General features: G+C 35.5%; 1 protein-coding gene across 2 annotated transcripts in view; it reads right to left on the reverse strand.

The window, feature by feature from the left end:
- ZFPM2 (zinc finger protein, FOG family member 2) overlaps positions 1-20,777 on the reverse strand; it is a 309,086-nt gene that overhangs the window by 216,888 nt on the left and 71,421 nt on the right. For both annotated transcript variants that reach the window (XM_061447889.1, XM_061447888.1), the window contains one exon: positions 14,408-14,509. In XM_061447889.1, the coding sequence (XP_061303873.1) occupies positions 14,408-14,509 (102 nt within the window). The remainder of the gene's footprint in view (positions 1-14,407; positions 14,510-20,777) is intronic.

Consider the following 20,777-nt stretch of genomic DNA (forward strand, 5'->3'; position numbering starts at 1 on the left):
GGTGGTAGGTTACAGCAGTCAGCTTCAGTATTTGGTACTCCTTATTTATGCATACAGACTGCTTAATATAGATAAAGCAAAGCTGACTGCTGGTGAGCAAAATAAAGTCATATTTCACAGTTATGATGTCATCAAAGGGCTATATTTCATGGCTATAACATCTTTGCAAATATATACACAAAATGGTATATCCCCAAGGAGCAGTACTTGCTAAGTCTGCCCGAGGTCCAGCAAGGTGGACCTCCTTAAATTCCATTTAATGTACATTAAGATTTGAATATCAAGGAAGTCTAAATAGCCTGAGGGTAGAAAAGGCATTCTGAGTTTCATACACTGTAGCATACTTGCCATATTACATGAATTTTTCTATGTATTATGTGCTATGTTATCTTCAATTCATTCTTTTTAAATTTCAGCACACTATTTTCCTTTTATACATTTATCTGAGCATATACGTTTATATTATATGTAATTACAAAATTACAACTCAAGTGAATCTCATATAATATATAAACTATCCTTGATGCAGTCTCAGAATTTCAGATCTTGAAAATAGAATTTGATTACTTTCTTCACTCTAAAACAGTATCACTGTAATATCAGCCTTAAGCAATACGGGCTGCTGAGACCATTTGGTTCCATTTTTCCAAAAAGGAAAACTGATAGGATTATTTTCATCATAAATTAATTTTACCATGTAATTGCAATTATGACTTCTAATTAATGAATGGTTTCAGCCTCACTAACTAGGTCAGCATTTTTCTTTTAAAAATATATCATTTTTCTCTTTAGATAAGCGTTGTGATATGTCCAAGCTTGGGGAAAATGCACATAGCATTTTTATAGGGCAATGATCCTAGCAGCTGAGAAATGGTGAAAGCAATGCAACATGCTTTCCTACGTATTCAAGCCATTTTCTGTCTCTTTTATGAGAAAAAATAAAAACCAAGCAGGTGGGAAAAGGCTTCTTAATACAGAGGATCACAGTTTCTAAGTATTATTAGAGTGTTATTTAATTTCTTGACTTGAGTTTCCCAACACATAGAACACTGAACAATGTGAGACCAATGAATCAGCAAAGCAACTAATCTATTACATCATGCTTGTCAACATGCATAGGATATTGTAGAACATATTGACAAGAGGCAGAACTGAAGACAGGGTTTTCTGTAATCAGATGTATTCCTATGGAAAAATATTAAAGGAACATGTAGCTTACTTCATGCATGATGTAGTAGAGTCCAATGCTCCTCACTGTCCATTGCTGTCAGGTTACATGTTTGAAGGTACTATAGCAATATGCAAGAATACCTCTCCAGTCTCCTCTGAAGATGTATTCTGCATATATATACCATTTTAAATTCTACGTTGTTTGTCTCCCATTCAAATCCCTGATAACAACCTTATTCCAGATAATTCACGCACTGCAGCATGAAAATACAGGAAAGAAAATTTCGTAGTTTGTAACTATTAAAACAATGATTAGCAGAATAAGATGAGACAAAAATAATTTCCTTGCAAGAGGCTCAAAATTTGATGGCTAAAATGTCAGGGGTATATTAATAAAACTAAATTCTGGCTCTTATGAGACTGCAACACTCCAAAATATTTGTTGGGAGTTTTTGTAGGGTTTGTTTTTTTTTTTCTGCTGCTAGACACAGTCATGTATTTAGAGAGCACCTCTTAACAAAAATTTCCATTAACAGTTGAGATCCAATACATACTTTAAAAAATGGTCAATAACAAATGCTAAGCAGTTTTGTAATGGGGAGTGAAGCTTGAGGCTTTTTCTGAAAGTCAGTCAATAAAAATCATAAAGCACACATGAAAAACAGTAAAAGCATTGAGTAAATAAAATTTAAAATCATACATACTTTATCAGATTGTAACAAACAAGATGACGAATTTACAATGTTGCATTAGGCAAACCTGTAAAACAGGACTGTATTACATCGAAGAAAACTCTCTGAATACCTTTATTTATTTTCTTTTTAAATGAAAAGTAGCATTTATTTGTACATGCAAGCCAAAGATTGATTAACTGATTAGTACTTTTGGTACCACAGTATAAATATCAAACTTCAGATAACTTACTAAAGTGGTGTTTTTTTCCCATGCAATGATGTAATTTGAAATTCAGTCTCCTTTAAGAACCACTCAGCTCAAAATGCATACACACAACATTCTGGAACACCCATATTATACATTTGTCCTGGGTTCAGCAGTAGCAGTCATGTTTCTCCTTCGTGGTAGCTGGTGCAGTGCTGTGTTTTGACTTCCAGCCTGGGAACAGTGTTGGTGAAACCGATGTTTTTGGTTGTTGCTAAGTGATGTTTACCCTGAGGAAGGACTTTGTGAGGCTCATGCTCTGCCAGGGAGGAGGGGAAGCTGTGAGGAAGCAGAGACGGGGTGCCTGACCCGGGCTAGCCAGGGAGGTATTCCATACCACAGCACATCATGGCCGGGGTGGGGGGTAACTGGGAGTTACCCGGAAGGACACGGGCTTCCGGGTGGGACTCGTTTTCTTGGCCGGTGGTATCGTATTCTCTTCCCTTGTTATTTTCTCTTATCATTGCTGTCGTTGGTGGTAGTGATGGTGATTTGTGTTGTACATTGGTTGCTGGACTGTTCTTGTCTCAACCCATAGGAGTTGCACTCTTTCGATCCTCCACCCCATTCCTCTGGAAGTGGGGAAGGGGAGAGCCCCGGGGGGGGGGTGGGGGGGGGGGTGGGGGGGGTGGGCCTCGGTTGCTGTCAGCCCAGCAACACTCACTGGGTGAGTGAACAAGTTGCCTGACTGGGTTTAAACCACGACAACATTGTACTGTCTAAATTATCCACAATAATCCATCATTGTAGTTTTATGCTGTTGAAGCATCTTTAAAAACAATGTGACTACACTGCCACCAAATCAGAGAAGCACAAACCTGAACAAGCCCATTTGTTTCCTCTAAGTAAAATTTCTACAGCTTTATCCACAACCTTTGAAATATATAACCCAGCATTTTTTTATATCAAGCACTATGCCAATGTCCAATCCTGCAATACTCTCTTAAGACAAAATATTGAAAAGTTTTTCTACTTGTTATCCCCAAGAATATGTTGTAAAGTCAAATATGGCTATTCAAGTTTTCTAGATTTAATACATTGCTAATACATTGCTTAACAGTCTTGAGGGAGACAAAGGGGAGCAAAGGGAAACAGTAAGCTATGAGGGGACAATTTGATTGATTTTTTTTCTGTAACATATCATAAAAGACCCAACATGTACACTAGACTGGTTGCACACACTGGAAAAAGTGGCATGCAAAAGCATCTTTTTCCTGTCAATATTTTTGAATCGGTCCTGATTACTAAAAAGCACATTTGGAAAGCTTTGAAATCTTAGGGTTAGGGGAAGAGAGGAGAGAACACCAACCAACCAACCAAAACAAACAAACAAAACCACCACAAGCAGGAGCTCAGCTGTCCTCTACAGAACTATTTTAGAAGGCCCAAGCTAATCAGCTGACTGCAGGAAAAACTAGGAACAGTGGCTACTGTGCAGTTATAGCTTTCCAAACATATGCTTTAGTCCTTATTACTTCTGCCCATTCAAATATCAGCATAGGAATATTACTAGCTTTAATTCTGGACCATACTTATGAATATTTGGTTCTGGGGTTTCTCACTGATTCAATTAGAACATGTTTAAATTACTAAAAATTCAGTAACTAAACAAAAATGAGGTCTGGTGCTATCATGACAACCATGCTTTACTTTTGCCGTGTTGATGGATAAGTAGCATTTTTGTATGATGACCATTATCACACCTTACAAAGCTCATTTACAAATACCTTTGTGTGAAGACTCCTAGATCAAGGAGAGAAAATGAGATCTACTAGTCAACCCATACCCTTCTTTTGAGCATGAATGGTGAAACACCCTAAAAAATGAAATGTGGCAAGAAAAACCTAAACCCAAATGTGTGCTAAGCTGGTCTCACAGGGCTAAACAGAGATGCTGAGAAAATCAAGATCAGGGTTGAGAAAGGAATTTTGCCCTTAGGAGTCTGTCACAGTCCCCTGACCACAACACACAGTTCCCTTTTCTGACTCTGAACCATCCTGAGCTGTGTAATTTTGTGGGTAAATACCAGTATCCAGTTTGTCACTCACATGTCACAATAAATGTTTTACTCTCAGCAAAAACTAGTGCTTTCAAATGGATGCACAATGGTTTCTGGTGATAACGTTTTTGTTGTTTTAGTTATAGTATTCCAACTTCTATGTTATGATGTCTTAAGAGAGAGTAAACAAAGAGTTTTCAAAGAGGTAGAAGGAAAACATATTTTGAAACTTAAAATATTTTCTTTAATGATATGCTGAACATGGATATAACACATCATTGAAACCAACTAAAACCTGCCAATTTAAGAAACAAAGTCATTATCGTCTCTCCCTAGCTGTTTGCATCCACCTGATGGACTACAGTGTTGAATGCCAAATAACACTATATTGTGTATATAACTCAATATATTAACACACCCGTCCTTCAATTGTTCATGGCAGTGTTGCGATGCAGTATTCCATGTGCAATAATTTTAGCTGAATTAATGAGAAAAACACAACAAAGAGCAAAATAGTTGTGGACCAATTACATGTCCCTTTTGATTCTAGCCCCATCTGTTTCCAAAACCAGACATTGTTTCCTAGTCCTTTGCAATTACCAGGGTGTTATATTGCCTTTATAACCAAACTACAGTGGAGACAGCTGAAAAGTGCAAAGCTTTCTGCCAGCCTCTGCAGGTCCCTTGGTGCATGAAACTACAAGAAACAATGTATTGTAATGCAGATGTTCATTGATTCCCTGCAGAATTTCACAGACTAGGAGTCCTTCACTGTGTGACCTACAGGGATTTGTACTTTACATAATATCCACTATATAGCATATCATGTCCAAAGCAAAGTACCTAGTGAATCTGATCATTCGTCCCTTGCACATGCCTTTCCAGCTATCAACTTTTTTCAGAGAAGAAGAAGTCTTTTGTGCTTGAAACATAAATGCCAATCAAAATAGAATACTTTTCTAATGTGTATCACCTTTCATTCAGAGTTCAATGCCTTTTACGAGTCAAGCCAGTGTTCTTGCCTCATGCTGGACATGCTCAGTACAAAAGAATTTAGGAAGATAATGGATCAATTTTAAGGGTACATAGACTAAAAACTTGCCTACCTGCAGATTAAGATGGTTTCCAAAGACCCGTTTATGCCTAACACACCGAAACTGAGAAGTCTTGCTAAGTCAGGTAAACTTTTCACATATGGATAAACAAAGGAGCAGGAACATTAAATTAATACCCTCAAACTAAAAACTAATAGACTAAAAACTAATAGGGTTTAGATTCTTTCATTCTTCTGAAGCATTTTGACTAGGATTAAAATGTAATTTTGCATTTGAAACTACTCTAAAAGGCTAGTTGAATAAAAATAGAGTTCTCCACATGTGAAATGTACATACAAATAAACGTTACTTCTAACCTAGGTTAATTTCTACAGCAAATAACTTTGAAATCGATTTTAAATTCACATATGTATGTTAACTATGTGAAACAATGATAACGAAATGGCAACCCAGCTGACAAAACAGAATGCTTGACAAGGGCTCCGATATTCAGTAACTACTCACAGCTTTCTGATATTTTAAGCTGCAAATCAAACGAGGTAATGCTTATATCCAAGTTTATAAAATCTTACTGTATTTTCACCTTGAATCACGGAAGCGAAGTTACAGGAGTCACCATAACAAGGCAAGATGGGAAATATCTTTCAGTTTTCAAAATTTAGTACTGCCTTTTCACATGATGTTAATGAAACTATTTTACACCTCAATTTTATCTTAAAGCCTTATGGCCACAATTTCTGGCTAGTGGGCATCATTTCACTTTCTCAGTTGTGAACACAAATGAAAATCCTTCCCGTGACTTTTCTCTGTTACACATGTTCATACACAGGCCATGCAAAAGCCTGTTTCCCACAAAAGTCAAAGTTGCATGTGGGAAAGATGATAGCAAAGGCTTGGCTGCTACTTCCATGTGAGTTCACACAGCCACTTTCACCTTCTCATCTTTCAAGCCTGTGCAGGGAGCAGTCCACCAAGATAATTGCCTTGAAGAACAGCAAACTTCTGTACTAAATATGTCTGTTAAAGGTAAAAGAAGGTTAATTACATACACCAAAGAGTAGCTCTGGCACTGAGGTCAAATATGTCTGTACTTATGTGCTGGAAGACTTCCTTAGCCTTTGAGCAGGTGACTGCTCACAAACTTTGAGCAGGAGAATGCTCCCTGCAATGCTTTAAATCCTGCAGCTATTTAGGAAGAGTGTCAGCTGGCTTCAACCAAGAACATGCCAGGGACCATTTTAACCCTTCACAAGTATGTATTAGCTTCTGTCACTACTGAATTTCCTTATACAGGTATAGCCTGTTTTTCCTTACAGTTCTTAGCCCTGCCTCTTCTCACTGTAACACAGAAAAGTGCCCAGCACATACATAAGAGCAGAGAGATGAGGCCCTGAAAAAGGTCTGCAGGAGGAAGCAGCTGCTATAGCCAGCGGAATAATTGATCAGTCCCAGCTGGCCAGGGCAAGATGGATATCCTGGTGCTCCTATAAACAGTCCCATGTTATACACTAAGAATGAATTTTAAATTATCATATATTTAAACATAAGTTTGTACAATTACTTGATTAGACAAGAATCTCAGATTTTCTTACAAAAGAAAAAAAAAACAGGGCATCATTAAACCTCAAGAGTTCATGCTTTTAGGAAACATTTGGGAATGAATCCCAGCAATGCATAGATGAAGTCTGTAAGTCATAGGTACTAACTGCACTACAAATGTCAAAGAAGTAGAATATAGTGCAAGAGTATTTGGGGAATAACAGTTTCAGTCAGTCAGACCTAAAATGGAGCGATGACTTTCAGAGTTCTGCAGATCAAGTTTCAGGTAAATGACACAAATATGGGATATTCATGGAAAAAGAATAGAAACATTACAATCTTTGAAGACTTGGATCAGTTCAACATGCAAGACTGAAAATTACTGGAAATCCTGTATTTAATACATGGGTGTGGTACTCTCTTCAAACAGCTCCAGTAGCAGAATCCAAACCATGAAGACATAGTAGGAAGCTTTCACTTCACCTACCTTCACAGTATTCAAGTGTCAAAGGAAGAAGTGAAGTGCAAGGGTTACCTGGATGGCTGTTATGCCCTTACTTTTGCCATTCTGTACCTACATGGCCTCCTCCTAGTTTCAAACTAGTGATGGAAAACAGATCAAGATGCACAGGAATCCTGCCCTGTTCCTCCAAGTTCCCCTCCCAGCCCACGGTATGGGAGCCTGGCTCTCTGCTTTTAATCCAATATCCACTTCACTACAGAAGATTTATTTATGGCTCTTGTCTCATAAAGGGCTCCAAAAGTATATAGTGGTATATAGTGATTTTTGACACTTTGTTATAATGTTGCTATGACCCCCCCACCCCCTCCTCACATACTACACCACCACCCAGCCTCATTTTCATATGGATACAAAGCATCAGGATAAAATGATGGTTCATTATAGTGGTACTGAGCTCTTATCTTCATCCGGCAAGAGTCATTTCCTTCCAAAGATTGAAATGCAAATGTGAAAATTAATGATAACTGCATTATCTGATAGCAGAGATAATACCGATTCACTGTCAGAGTAACACACAGTCGTTCTATGATTTCCTCTGCTTCTTCACAATATTCTTCTTACTGTCAGACTATATCTATGGTTAACTATGTTTCATGGATTTTTGTTAATTTACATCAAATAGCATTTCCAAGATCTTATATCTACCACATTTCCCCAATCAAAAAAGAAACAAAATCAGGACAGTAATCTCCAAGTCCTTCTTAGGACTGGTTTAAAAAGAAAGGAAAAAAAAAAAAAAAAAAAGAAAAAGAAAAAAAAGAGAAGTAAAAAAGAGGAAAAAATAAAAGACTATCATTAATGTCTGTTTCTATCTTGCAGTGGTCTACCAACCATTCCAATCTATATTAAAGAGTTTTTCTTTGTAACCCAAACTGTTTACAGTACTACTTAATAATGCAGAGTAAACCCAACAATCAATACATATTTACAGTGATTCTTATGAATGGTTACAGGAAATCTATTCAGAAAAGCTTTACAAACTATCTTTTATAGCAGGTAAAAATACAAACCTTGTATGTCAGATGTAGATCAGAAAGGATCTAGCAAACATCTTGCTAAAGCAGTATACCAGAATTCACCTGAAAGGCTGTCTCTCATTTATTAAACATTAATAGCAGCATAGCTGAATATATCACTATTTTAAAGCACTATTTAATTTTCTGATTATGATTTTTCTTAAACTTTCTGATATACAAGAAAAACACCAACCTGTCACAGCAATTAAAAGAAACTATACTGTGCTATATATAACAATCCTTAGTACTTTTTTCAACAGTTCTCTGATATATATCAGAGTGTTCGAGTTATGATGAGTCTTCTGAGATCTAACATGAATTGTGACTTCATCCTGCTTTAATATTATCAATAGCAGAAGTTCTGTTGATTTACTGAAGGCAGAATTTTACACATGGAAGACTTTCACTTTATGTGGAGATGAATGTCAACAATACATAAAGAATTACCATAAACTGATGACAAGAGTTTTAGGTCTTATTTTCCACTACTTTTTTCTTTCTTTTTTTCATTTTGGATATGTGGACCGATCACATTTTCTCACTAAGAAAAATTCAGATACATTTCAAAAGAACTTCTAAGACTGACTTTCAAGACCATCCAACTCACAAAATCAGTGTGTTCTGCAAGAAGGCTGTGATTCTCTACAAGTATGAAAGAAAGAAGAAGAATAACCTAGTTGACAGTATGCTGCATGCAAATTAAGAAGACAGAGGTCCAATTCCTCCTTAGGATCAAGATTTTCTGAGTAGCATTAATTTCCTCTTTGTAAATGCCCTATACTCAGTTCCCCAACTGCAAACACAGTTATTGTTTCTCTGTCTTGAAAGGCAGGTACAATTGCACTGACAGATGAAACATTCATGAATTACCAGACCAATGTGGGAAGAAAGTAAAAAGAACTATCACCACCATGCGATGGTGGAGTGGGATTTGAAAATCTTTTTGGATAAGTCAGGACTAAAAACTGTGTCCCATCTGCTACAGTGAAGGAACTTTCCCTTGCGTATTACTCACATTATAGGTATGGGATGTCTTCTTTTATTCCTTCACTATGCGATAATAGCGCAGAATTTAGAAGACCACAGAGAAGTTATCATTCATAACACAGCCTGAATACACAATTACCTGAGAAATAAAAATTGGGAGTTGCTTATGTGAAGGACTCCTAGAATTTATGCATTACAAATGCATCTGAAAGATACAGTATTCCTAGAAGTAATATACAGTAAGATACAGTATTCCTAGAAGTAATATACAGTATATTAATTTATTCATTCCATTTTAGTTGAAAGCGTCATGGTCAGTCAGTCTAACTTCTGCCCCAATGGAATCCACCCCATGTAAGAAGTCCAGTGTTTGCCACAGAACTGGATCTCATTCTCTAGGAAAGGATCTCATCCTGAATGTAAATATTTCTAACAGGCAAATAATTTTTCATAAAATGTTCCAATAATTAACATTTCAAGAACTAAAATCTGTTCTTTGTGTCTGAAACTATGGAGCTTCAACATTATTTAATCTTTGGACACTTTAACTAGAAAGAGGTGCTCACTGTTACCAGTTTTTCACTCTGAATTTAAAGTAGTTTGTAATCAGGTTGTTCCTTAATTTTTTCTTTGATAAAAGAAACAGGAAAAGGACCTAGACTTTTTCATATACCAGTCCTTTCAACATTCTAATGGCTCTTCTCTAAACCTGTTTCAAATTTTAACATCACTCTTGAAACGTGAATACAGGAGGCAGAACCTTGTTTTAGCATCAAACAAGACTGCTAAGCAGACAAGTAAGATAATGAAATGTGAATACAGGAGGCAGAACCTTGTTTTAGCATCAAACAAGACTGCTAAGCAGACAAGTAAGATAATTTGAGAACCCAAATGTATTCTTCAGGCACAACTCTGTCTTTTGGGCTCACCACTGGTTCACTAAATCCCAACACTTTTTCAGACTACTTCTATAGTAAGACTTCACCTTCTCATAAGCATGTGACTTCCTTAGATCCAGCAACAGCAATATCTATACATTATTCAGCATTTTCTTTGGATTGTAAACATATTGCAAAGAACTAAGATACTTTTAACTCACCATTACATATTAAGTTGGACTTACAAGATTTTTTTCCATAAACCTATACAGATTGGCATTTTTACTAATCCCCCTTTAATAAAAGTCTTCCACCACTTATTTCATTATTCCCAATGGGATCGCTGTCATGTTGACAACTCTGTCATTATCTAGACCAACCCCAATTTACTGTTATAGTATTCCAGAATTTCCAAATCACCTCAAATCTTTTTTAAAACTGAAAACAGATGATTAGGACAGTGGATCACACAGGTCCTAGAAAAATTAAATTAAAGCTATCAGACTGCTTAACTTAGGTAGGATTTAGCAGGTTTAACACATTGAACAGTTGTTGATGGAACAGAGTTACAGTCATTACTTACAGACAAATAGGTTTCCCAGCACAAATGTGTTTTAAGCAGAGCAGAAATATTTAAATTACTCTACCCTTTTTTCTGTCGCCTGTAACTATTAAAAGCTCTGACTTGTAATAGATCAATACCAATTTTCTAACGATCTTTTTCTTACCACATTTTAAAATGTCATCTTACTGTTATCAATGAAGCTACTGAATTGCAGTTACTTTTTTTAATTTTAGCCAGGCATTATGGCTCCTAGCATCTGGTTACATCCACGGTTTTCTCATTCATTTTAAACTTGGACTTTTCTGGGTTTTTTTAAATTCTCTTCTAGGTAAAGTCAACGTTGCCTTCACTTTTATTATAGCTTTTGGAAAATCTAAGAAGTTGTTCTGAAACACTTTCAAGTTATAATTTATACTTTTTCATTCAAATATTTTCTCCCTTTCAATGCAGTTTACATTTGCTGTCTCTTAAAATGACAAGTACAGTGGACTGAACTTGTATACACAAATACAGGCACGACCATTGGATGATAAACAAACACTAATTTCTAATTATGTAAACAATTTCTCTCTCAAGATGGCATATAATAAATAATTTCCTTATTTGAGGTTCAACAATATTTTAGTTGAAGGGCCTGGTTTTCTAAAATTTTCAGAGACTTTGAGAAAGTTGTTATGGTACGGAAGCATGAAACTTCTAGGATGTGTCATTCACAGTTCCCCAAGTTTAGGAGGTTTTTGTTCTTACATATAACAGATATCCAGTAAAAAGCAGAATGATCCTATTCTCTCTGATGGGTACTCTGCGGAAGACATGCAGGAGATATGCCTGTTATTCATTATGCATTAAAGCACTGATCATTGACCTCCTAGCAATAATACAAAAGCTATAGAACTATGTACACCTACATGTATCAAAGCATCCATCTGATAGCAAACAGTGTATTTAAGGCTGCAAAATGACCTCTGCTTTCTACATTTAAAAACTAAGCCATTTCATGTAAAATTTGTTTAAGCCCAGTCTTGCTTTGCAGACTCTATTCCTTAGACTTTTGCTGTTGGTTATAATGGAAAAAGAATCAGTACTGTGTGTCCATATACAGTCTATTCACTTCAGTTTCCATTATTTCAGAGTAGTTTTCTCATCAAAAAGAATCTTTAAAAAATGAGGACAAAACCAATGAAAACTGAGGATATTTTAAAAAACATTCACAGGGACTACAGAAAGTAGGCATTATCTCTGCAGTTCCTTGTTGGTCAGTGAAGGTCACAAGACTGTCATTTTTAAGATTGCTTCAGCAGAAATTCTTTGAAGCTACAGCACATTTAACATTACATTTTTCTTCACAAAAATATTCTAATTACAAAGGCTTGGGAATGCATGCAAACCATTTAACAATGCAAATTTTCGAACAAAATAAAAACTCTAATTAATGCCAGAAGCTTAATTTTGACTCATCCCTGAGTAAGTTGTTGCTAATGAATAACTCACAGAACATTAGCACCTGGCAAGTACTGGTTCTGAAAATAATAGTATGCTCCCTTAGCTCTAAAAAAAAGTAAAAAAAAAAAAAAATTTAAAATAACAGAGCAGCTCTATATTTTATATGAATCTTTGAGGCATCACATTTCACACTGTCAACTGACTTGTATCATGCACAGCAGAGTTGTTGGATTTCTGAGGAAGCTCCATCTCAGTAAGGAGACCACAGGCACACCAGATAACAAAGAATGTATGTTCATCTGCTATTTGAGGTAGCACCTTTACTACAAGTTGGTAAAATTGCTGAAGAGAAGTTTTTAATAGTTCTGTTTGTGCTGTGCTAAAATATGTTCTTAAATAAGCAAAATATTTCATGCTTCCTCCTGCCAAAGATCTGAGAAAAGTTAACTTTGTACTACATTGTCAAAAATTACCTTCCGTTGATTGTTTCTTAACCAAGTTCATTTCAGAAAGCACGCACGATGGAGAGTATAGTGGGTATGCACCCACTCTTCATACATGTTAGAGCCTTGTAAAGAACCAAGATTTAAATAAAAAAGAGCTGCTTAATTCATGTTGGTGATGATCAGTTTTTCTGAAATCAAAAGGAATTTTCTCACATTCAGCATTGATAACCATCTTATCCCACATCAAAGCTACCAATAAATATTACCAGAAACACACGCAACTGTTTACCTGATTTTTTTCCACAACAAAATAAAAATTATTCTTTTTACTCCACACCATCACGAAAGACCTCTGAAACTTTTATATAAGACAGCTTATATAAAAAGCAGTAGCAGCCCACAAAATGCATACTCAAGTATGTTGAAATACACTAAAAAAAAAAAGTAACAAAAAAATACTGATTTCAGATATTTATTTATTACAAAATTTAAAACAAATCATGTTAATCACTGAAGTGTACTGTGAAGCTGGAAAAGGCCATTCTGCTACATTCAAATATATTTCTTGTATTATTTTAAATGCACTGTAGTGTATTATAATACTAAATCTGTTTTTCACATAACACCATAGTGCTGTATACAGAATATAAAATTGTGTATTACCGTTAAAAAACATTTTAAATTACATCATAATAAATTAGATATACTAGGTCTTCATTTTTTTGCCTTTTATTTTCCAGCTACTGGTTTCAGAAAATTACCATGTTTTCTTCTTCTCTTCATGAAGAGCATAGAGTAATTTGTAAAATCAAGAAAGGCTGAAAATGTGATTGAAATATAGGATTTTTTCCCTAATGAAATATTATTATTGCATTATAAATTATTGACAGAACATTTCTGAAACTCTTTCCTGATGTGCTCATCCTTTTTATGGAAAATACCTATAAGAGATACAGCTAGCCTGAGGGGATGATGTTTGGCTTCAGATGCATGTTTTCCAGCAGCATCATTAAAATGTAGTCTATATAATGGATCTTTAAGGCCCGTTCCATAGGCCATACCCATGAAAACACTGCATTGAGTTCAAGAATTGCCTAAGAGAAACACAACTTACCCCTTTGCCTTAGATGCTTTTATGGTACTACAGAGGTTTTACATATTTACATTGAACAGACACTTGGAAAGAATTACCATGCTACCATCACATCTTGTACCTTAGCAATGTCACACTTGCACCATCTTCACAGTGCATCATAGAAAAACATTACTGTGAATTACTGTTTAATGTGAAGCACTAACACTTCATTTAACACTAAGAGTTTTTCTTTCAACTGAAATCAATGACCAGGTGTGCTAATTTCTATTAGGCTAAAACAAGTAAGCAAAGTCCTTGAAAATGTCATGAAATACCATGCCTGTATGTTAAGCTCAACATTTTGCTAAATGTAGGCACAAATTTTGAGAAAAGACATAGGCGTTTGGTTGGTGTTCTGGCTTCAGAAAACAGCAGAAAAGCTTTTCCCTTAATACAACCATGGAACTGAGAACTTACTGATAAATTTCAATCCTAAAATTTTAAGCAGCAATATTTTACTTTATATTAAGCATGTATGTTAAGACATTTTATGTTGAACAATTTACAAAATGGTATAGCCCAAACCATTTTTTTACTCAAGAACTTTATCTTAGCACTTATCAATCAATATCTCGGACTCTGAGGGTTCTTAAAATAAACAGTCCATTAAAATTCAATCCAAAGCATAACACACCTACAAAAATAGAAATATTAAAAAAATATTGGAAATTAGTTTCAGAAAATTTTTTGGCTTTCAGTTGTTTTTTCCTACCTGGCCCATCCCAATCTTCATTCTCCACAGCAAGCTGCCCTGGCTTCTCTGACCGCGCATCACCATCAGATTCTGCTGCCTCCTGGATTCCTTCTTCATTGCCTGAAAAAACAATCAGAGAAACATAGTACTGACATATTTCAACAGTGACTTTTAGGCAGAGATCCCACAATATCCAAACATCTCCTTACATGCATAAGTCAAAACATATGCATGTCTATAAACAGAGAGAAAATGAAAAAAAGTATATTTGACATGTAAACACCTATGAGTTCCCAGTGATCCAAACAAGCCCTGAGTATCCAATCCTTTCAGTTCTGTGGAAAGACAAATCTTGGAAATCAGTGTTTACTCTGTATGCTTAAAAACCAGACTCACGACTTGCACCTAATTCTGTAAACCAATACACAGAAAGTCATAAAGTTTGTATGTACAAATGAGAGAAAGAAATCAGCTTGTTACTCCCCAGGAACAAATGCTTCCAGCCACACGCTTTTCTGAATTTCCACCTAAATTATACATTGCATATTAATGACACAGTACAAAAATATGATGCACTAAACAATCTGGCTTTTCAGGCCACTACTGGAGAGTTACAATTTTGGTATTTCAGCATTTAAGGAATTTGCCCTTAAAGGTCATAATGTACCAGCAAGACCCTATGATCATTTTCTCCCTATCAAACTTTATCTGAAGAAATGCAAAATTTCTGATGAATTTCAGAATTTTCACCATCCAGAGTACCTGAGCACATCTGTCTGCATTCAGTAACTATCCACTACAAGTCTGTATATAGGACACATGGAAAATTATGGTTAAAGTTGTAGAGATGACCATTCAATTTTTATTTGAAGAACTCCTTGTTGAAAGTGCAGTTATTTCAGTTAAACAAAGAGTGTAGGCAAGCTCCATGCAAAAAATAGTATGAAATAATCACCACAAAAAATTACATTGAAGGTGAGGGGTTCACGTATTAACACAAAATTATCTGGCCACAGTAATGTGCTAAATGACATCCCTGAGGCTTATCCAGACCAGTACTTTGCTGCATTTGTACTTTTTAATTCTACTCATATTCTAATCAATCCAAGAAATTCTTGTATAGAAAGACGCTATGAAGAATGGAAAAAAGAAAAATCTACGCTATTATCTACAACTGTCAAATAGGATGATTTTAATTTTTTTAGCAATCTTGAAGCAAACTGTTCCAAAAACTGTGGCAGCACTAAAAACCAGATTCTGCGTATTTTAGAATTTGAAAATTAGACTGTTTGCTGATTTGACAATAGGAGAGCAAGAAGAAGCAAAAAGCAAACCAATTAAGCACTAACTTGTATTTTTTCCCCCCCTGATAACAAAAGCTTTTATTAGCAACATAGGTAAAGAAATGAGATTAAAACAAACCATGCCAGATCCCCATACATTATCACTGGAGCTATATTTATACCAGATAAGATTGTGACCCAGAGTTTTCAAGTACATGATTATATACAAACACTATAAAATATTAACTTCATCTACACATGTATCGGCTTGTAATAACACATTCTTCCTTGCATTCATAAACAGGTTTTTTTTTCTAAGTGTAAGAGCCTGGTAAGTATTCCTCATACAAACACAATACTATACTCACTCCAGACTCCAGTAAGAAAAAAATAGTTCAGTGTATGTATGAGTAGTACTAAAAATATAGCCCAGTGTACAGGCACTTAAAGCTAAAAGACAACACAAATATCTAGTATAGTTTTTTCTGTTAAAGACACTGTATAATTTTACCCAGGCATTTGAAGTTCACATGTTTCAGTTCAATCTGAAGTTACACTTCGGAAGACGGTTCTAAATCCTCACATGTTGAAAAAGCTATCACTTAAGTTTCTTGTAAGTCATTTTAGCAGTTACTTGGTTGTAACCAAGTACCTATTTTAACCGAACAACCCCATTTTTTTTGGGTGGACTGAAGAACCTATTAGATACTTTTACCTTCACAGCAACTTACAGCTGCAACAAATTGCTCTTTATCGCAGAGACACAAAGGACAGCTTTCCAAGGTTCAAAGCTGACAAGACTAACTCCAGTTTTCTCCAAAATGTTGGAAAGCATTTCACAGTAAGGGCAATTCTGAGTTTCTCACTCAAGCTGCATAGTCACCATAAAGCTCTTAAAATGTTCTTTGCATGGAATTTTTGTACAAAAGAAAGTGTCTTCCTTCCACTATAAACAATAGCTCAACAACAAACCCAGCAAAATTTAGAAGTAATAAGAATTCTAAATAGAGCACAGGCATGGAAAATTTATCTCCAAAATATAAAAGTCTTTCCAGGTTATAATACATACACGCCTGGTGTTAGCATGCAAATTTGAGCATTATTTCAATGAATGCAACCGACCAAAATATCAAGCAAATGAAACTACTAGAACTGAGAGAAGGAGAAACTTATGTGAAAAGATTGGGCTGAAGGGGAAAAGGATGGAATTACAGCTAAGGTATACAACCTATAGCAAAACATAATTCATAACTTGGGAAATGAAGAAAGACCTGAAAATGTGTATTTGCAGATGGCTTAATTTTATACTAACTTGCTTTTTCAGTGTTTTATGAAGTATGGCATTACATGTTTTTCATAATCAACTTGTCATGAATTAATGCATGACCCATGCAAATAAAGTGCAACAAAATGTGTAGAATTTACATTAAGGAAAACTCCGGTTTGCATCTAGAAGCAATTCTAATTATTTTCATTGATATTTTCTATTTTCTATTATTCATCAACTATCAAGGTCCACGCATTACACACTGGCAATATTACATAATAATTTCTCCTGTTCCCCACACTACTCTCCCTCCTTACTAAAGCAACCTGACAGTGAAACCGGCAAACACTACACTACTGTGGAGTTCAGAATCCATCAGTGAAGCTAGTCTACCCCAGGTTCAGCTGAGCATCAACGTCAAATGGAAATGGACAACTAAGTCAATCCATTTGGTGCTGAAGACACTGCAACTTCAAAAAGCCAGAGGAGGCTAAGGAGGCTTAGCACAGGAGCTGATAACAAAACACATGCTTTTTTTCTTTTCTTTCCTCTTACTTAATACTACATTAGCAGCTAACATTAGTTTAGCACAACTTTGCTGTGGTAAACAAATTTCCTTACAGAATTTATTTTCTTTCCATTGTTTAATCTTTTAGCTCATTCACTATTTTCCAGTCTCAATAAGACTATTTTTTTATCTATTTTTAAAACTGATTACATTTTTCTTCAATTTACAGGTGTAGACATTTAATAGGATCCAGGACATTATTTTCTTTCTTTCTTCCAAGTGAAATCAAGTGCTTTTTTTGCCTTATACACCACTCACTTAGCAACTACTTCTCTAATCCCATTGTTTTTGTTTTTTCTCATGTTTGTTTCTTCACTTTGCTGCTCAATTACATTTTGCATTCAAATTAAATGAGAAATAACTTTTTACCATCAACACCAAAGAATGGTATAGAAGTACTGCCAATCATATACGCTCTAAAATAAAGCAAAATCTGCTTCTGTTTAGGTTTTTCCTTCTGGCAACAAAAAATGGTAAGTGAATTCTTTCCTGTGAAAAAACATCACCGCATTAAAAAAAAAGACTCTTGTGAGCAAGAATCTGAAATATCATATAGTATACTTACTCATGAGTCAAGCCTACTGGACTTTCTGTTATTTCTCTATATTTGGTATTAAAGCTACACTTTGGGCAGAATTCATCTCATCTAAGATTAGATGTCTGAAAGTTAAGTTAGTCCAGACTTATGTATGTGCTCCTATAGATACGGAACAGAGAAACCTCCTCAATGACTTATCCTATTCGAGGATGGTGAAGATACGAGAGACCTCTTGGTGTCTGAGGTAGTTGAAATGAGTCATCCTCTGAGACACGCAACTTGGACTAGGAACCTATCTTTAGACAGCTAAAGTTAGGTGAAACAAATCTCTGCCTTACAATGAAGTGCTGAGTACACAAAATACTGCTTAACTAAGAGGAAAAAAAAAAAAATCTTATTCAAACAGCTTCAGTAAGATATGAACAGAATTTTCATCTTGACCTTACTATTTCTGACCAGTATTAACTGTTTCTGCTGCTCTTCAAAAACAGTTCAAAGTTTTTTTTTATGTTGTTTTTAATATCCTAGTGTTCATGCAATAGATGCAAGTGAGCATGCTAAAACTCTGCAATTCAGTGTGGCACAGTTCATCAGGGAATCTGAAGACTATAAAGAGACATATTACCAGAAATATGAGAGGAAGAACTCCAACATCTCTGACAACACTGACAAGGAGGAAAAGACTTGAATATTAACAAGTAATTTCTCTTTAATCTTTTTAACAAATTAAAGACTTCCCAATTTGTACTTAATCAGCTTGTACCACAAGTAGTTGAGGTACTTTAAAGAAGCACATGGGTTAGCAGTTCTTCTCAACCCTGCTGTTTTAATCCATGTTGTTCCTATCAGTATTAGGCTCTTACAGAAAGTCTCATACAATGTAACTATTGAACTTTCTTACCAGGAACATTATAGCAGCTGTTAGTCACTCTATAATGTATTTTGCAATCAGCTAAATCAACAAAGTATTTTTAACAATGAACAGTTCAGAACTGACAGATCTACTTTCTTGTTCACAACTGCTTATCACAGCATAGATATCATATATGTTTGCCAGGTGCTCCTATAGTTAGGATACCTTCACAGAAGCCGCTCACGAAAGATAAGGTCATAAAAGAGATGAAAAATGTGCAAGCTTCATACACTCATGGTTTTATCATCAGACAAAATAGCTTTGGGTGAAGGACTGTACCAGTCACAAACAGCACATGGCAGCTTCTATTACAGTGAGAGAACATTAGAAGTTTGAAATTCAGTTTGTGTTCGTTCTTCCTGGCAGCATAAATGTAAACTTAAATTGTTAACATCCTAATACAGCTGTTCAGCATGAAACATCACTTCTCAATTATAATAAATCAATTCAGAAATAAATTGTTACAAAGCCTGTAGCAATTTGTACTGCCAAAAGAGAAAACGGGCATGATGCAGAGACGTGGGGAGTCACACACTGTAGATTTTAGTTCAACAAGGCACGTAACCTTATGTGCATCAACAGGCCAGTGCATCTGGCCGTGAAGGGACAGGCTTTGCTGGGGCCCTTTCCTGCTTTCTGTCACAACAAACAGTGGTTTTCCAAATTCCAGACCTAACCAAAGAAAGATTGTGAGACTGTATGTACGAACCAGAAGCCAGAGCTTCAGAAGCCGCAAGTTAACATTCAAAAATTATCCTTTGTTATTTGCTTTCTCACAATGCCTATGACCAGTAACACAGCTTACACACACTGTTAATCTTGCTCTCGAATCCTAAGAAACACACTGTAAGCTGAGAATCACTGCCAGGAACCTCTCTTCAAAAGTAACACTTGTAACTTTGAAATAAACCATGTACAACTTAAAATACAAATGCAATGTACTTAATTCATTCAACGTAACTTACCTTTTGGCAGCACACACTATGCTTAAGAATATCAATGACATCTAACAGAACTTAACTGTCCTTGTGAATTACCCTTTTTTAAAGGTTCTATACTTATATTTAACAAGCAGAAATCTCTAATTTTAATGGCAAGTCTTCAGCAGACATAAAACATTCTGTTTATAAAATACATGCAAATAACGGGGAAAACATCTTTAAATATGCTTTTGGTATGGAAATAAAACTCTGAGAATAAAAATACTAAATAAATTAGGAGGGATGTTTCCATACATTGCCATATTTGGCTTATGGTGCACGGACAAGCTAAACAACTACAGTTGCTATAGTGCCATTCAAATGGATTTATTCTGCAAGCCTTGCAAGAACAGAAAGACAGAGAGGCAGAGATCTGATGCTATCACTACCAGACTCTGTTATCACTTCATCTGATGTATATCTGAAATAATTTCAGAGAAGCCCACCAAAGTCAACTGAGGCACTCCCTCTACCAATACAGTAAGTTTGAGCAAAATTTGGCCCTCAGATGACTGATTTACTAGGGTACCTGCAAGAAATCAACACTTGTACATGTTAATCCACTGCATTTTGTACCAGATTACATTAATTATCTCAATACTTTCCTTCTTTGCAAGCAATTATTGTTTTCTGTCATGCTGATTAACAATCATAATTTCTCCTGGGATAAATCTCATTTGAAATAACTGTATGTTTCTAGTTGCCCTAAGCACTCTTAAAATTATTTATCCAGCAAATGTCTCTTATCCTAACATTTATGAAAGGTCTATGAATATCCATGTATCGTTGAGTACCTACATGTGTGTAAGCTGTTAACTCTACAAAATAACAGTATGGAA

This window comes from Pezoporus flaviventris, unplaced genomic scaffold, assembly GCF_033815535.1.
Source record: "Pezoporus flaviventris isolate CSIRO_AGI_PZ_B2104156 unplaced genomic scaffold, CSIRO_AGI_Pfla_v1 ptg000007l, whole genome shotgun sequence".
Taxonomy (NCBI): Eukaryota; Metazoa; Chordata; class Aves; order Psittaciformes; family Psittacidae; genus Pezoporus; species Pezoporus flaviventris.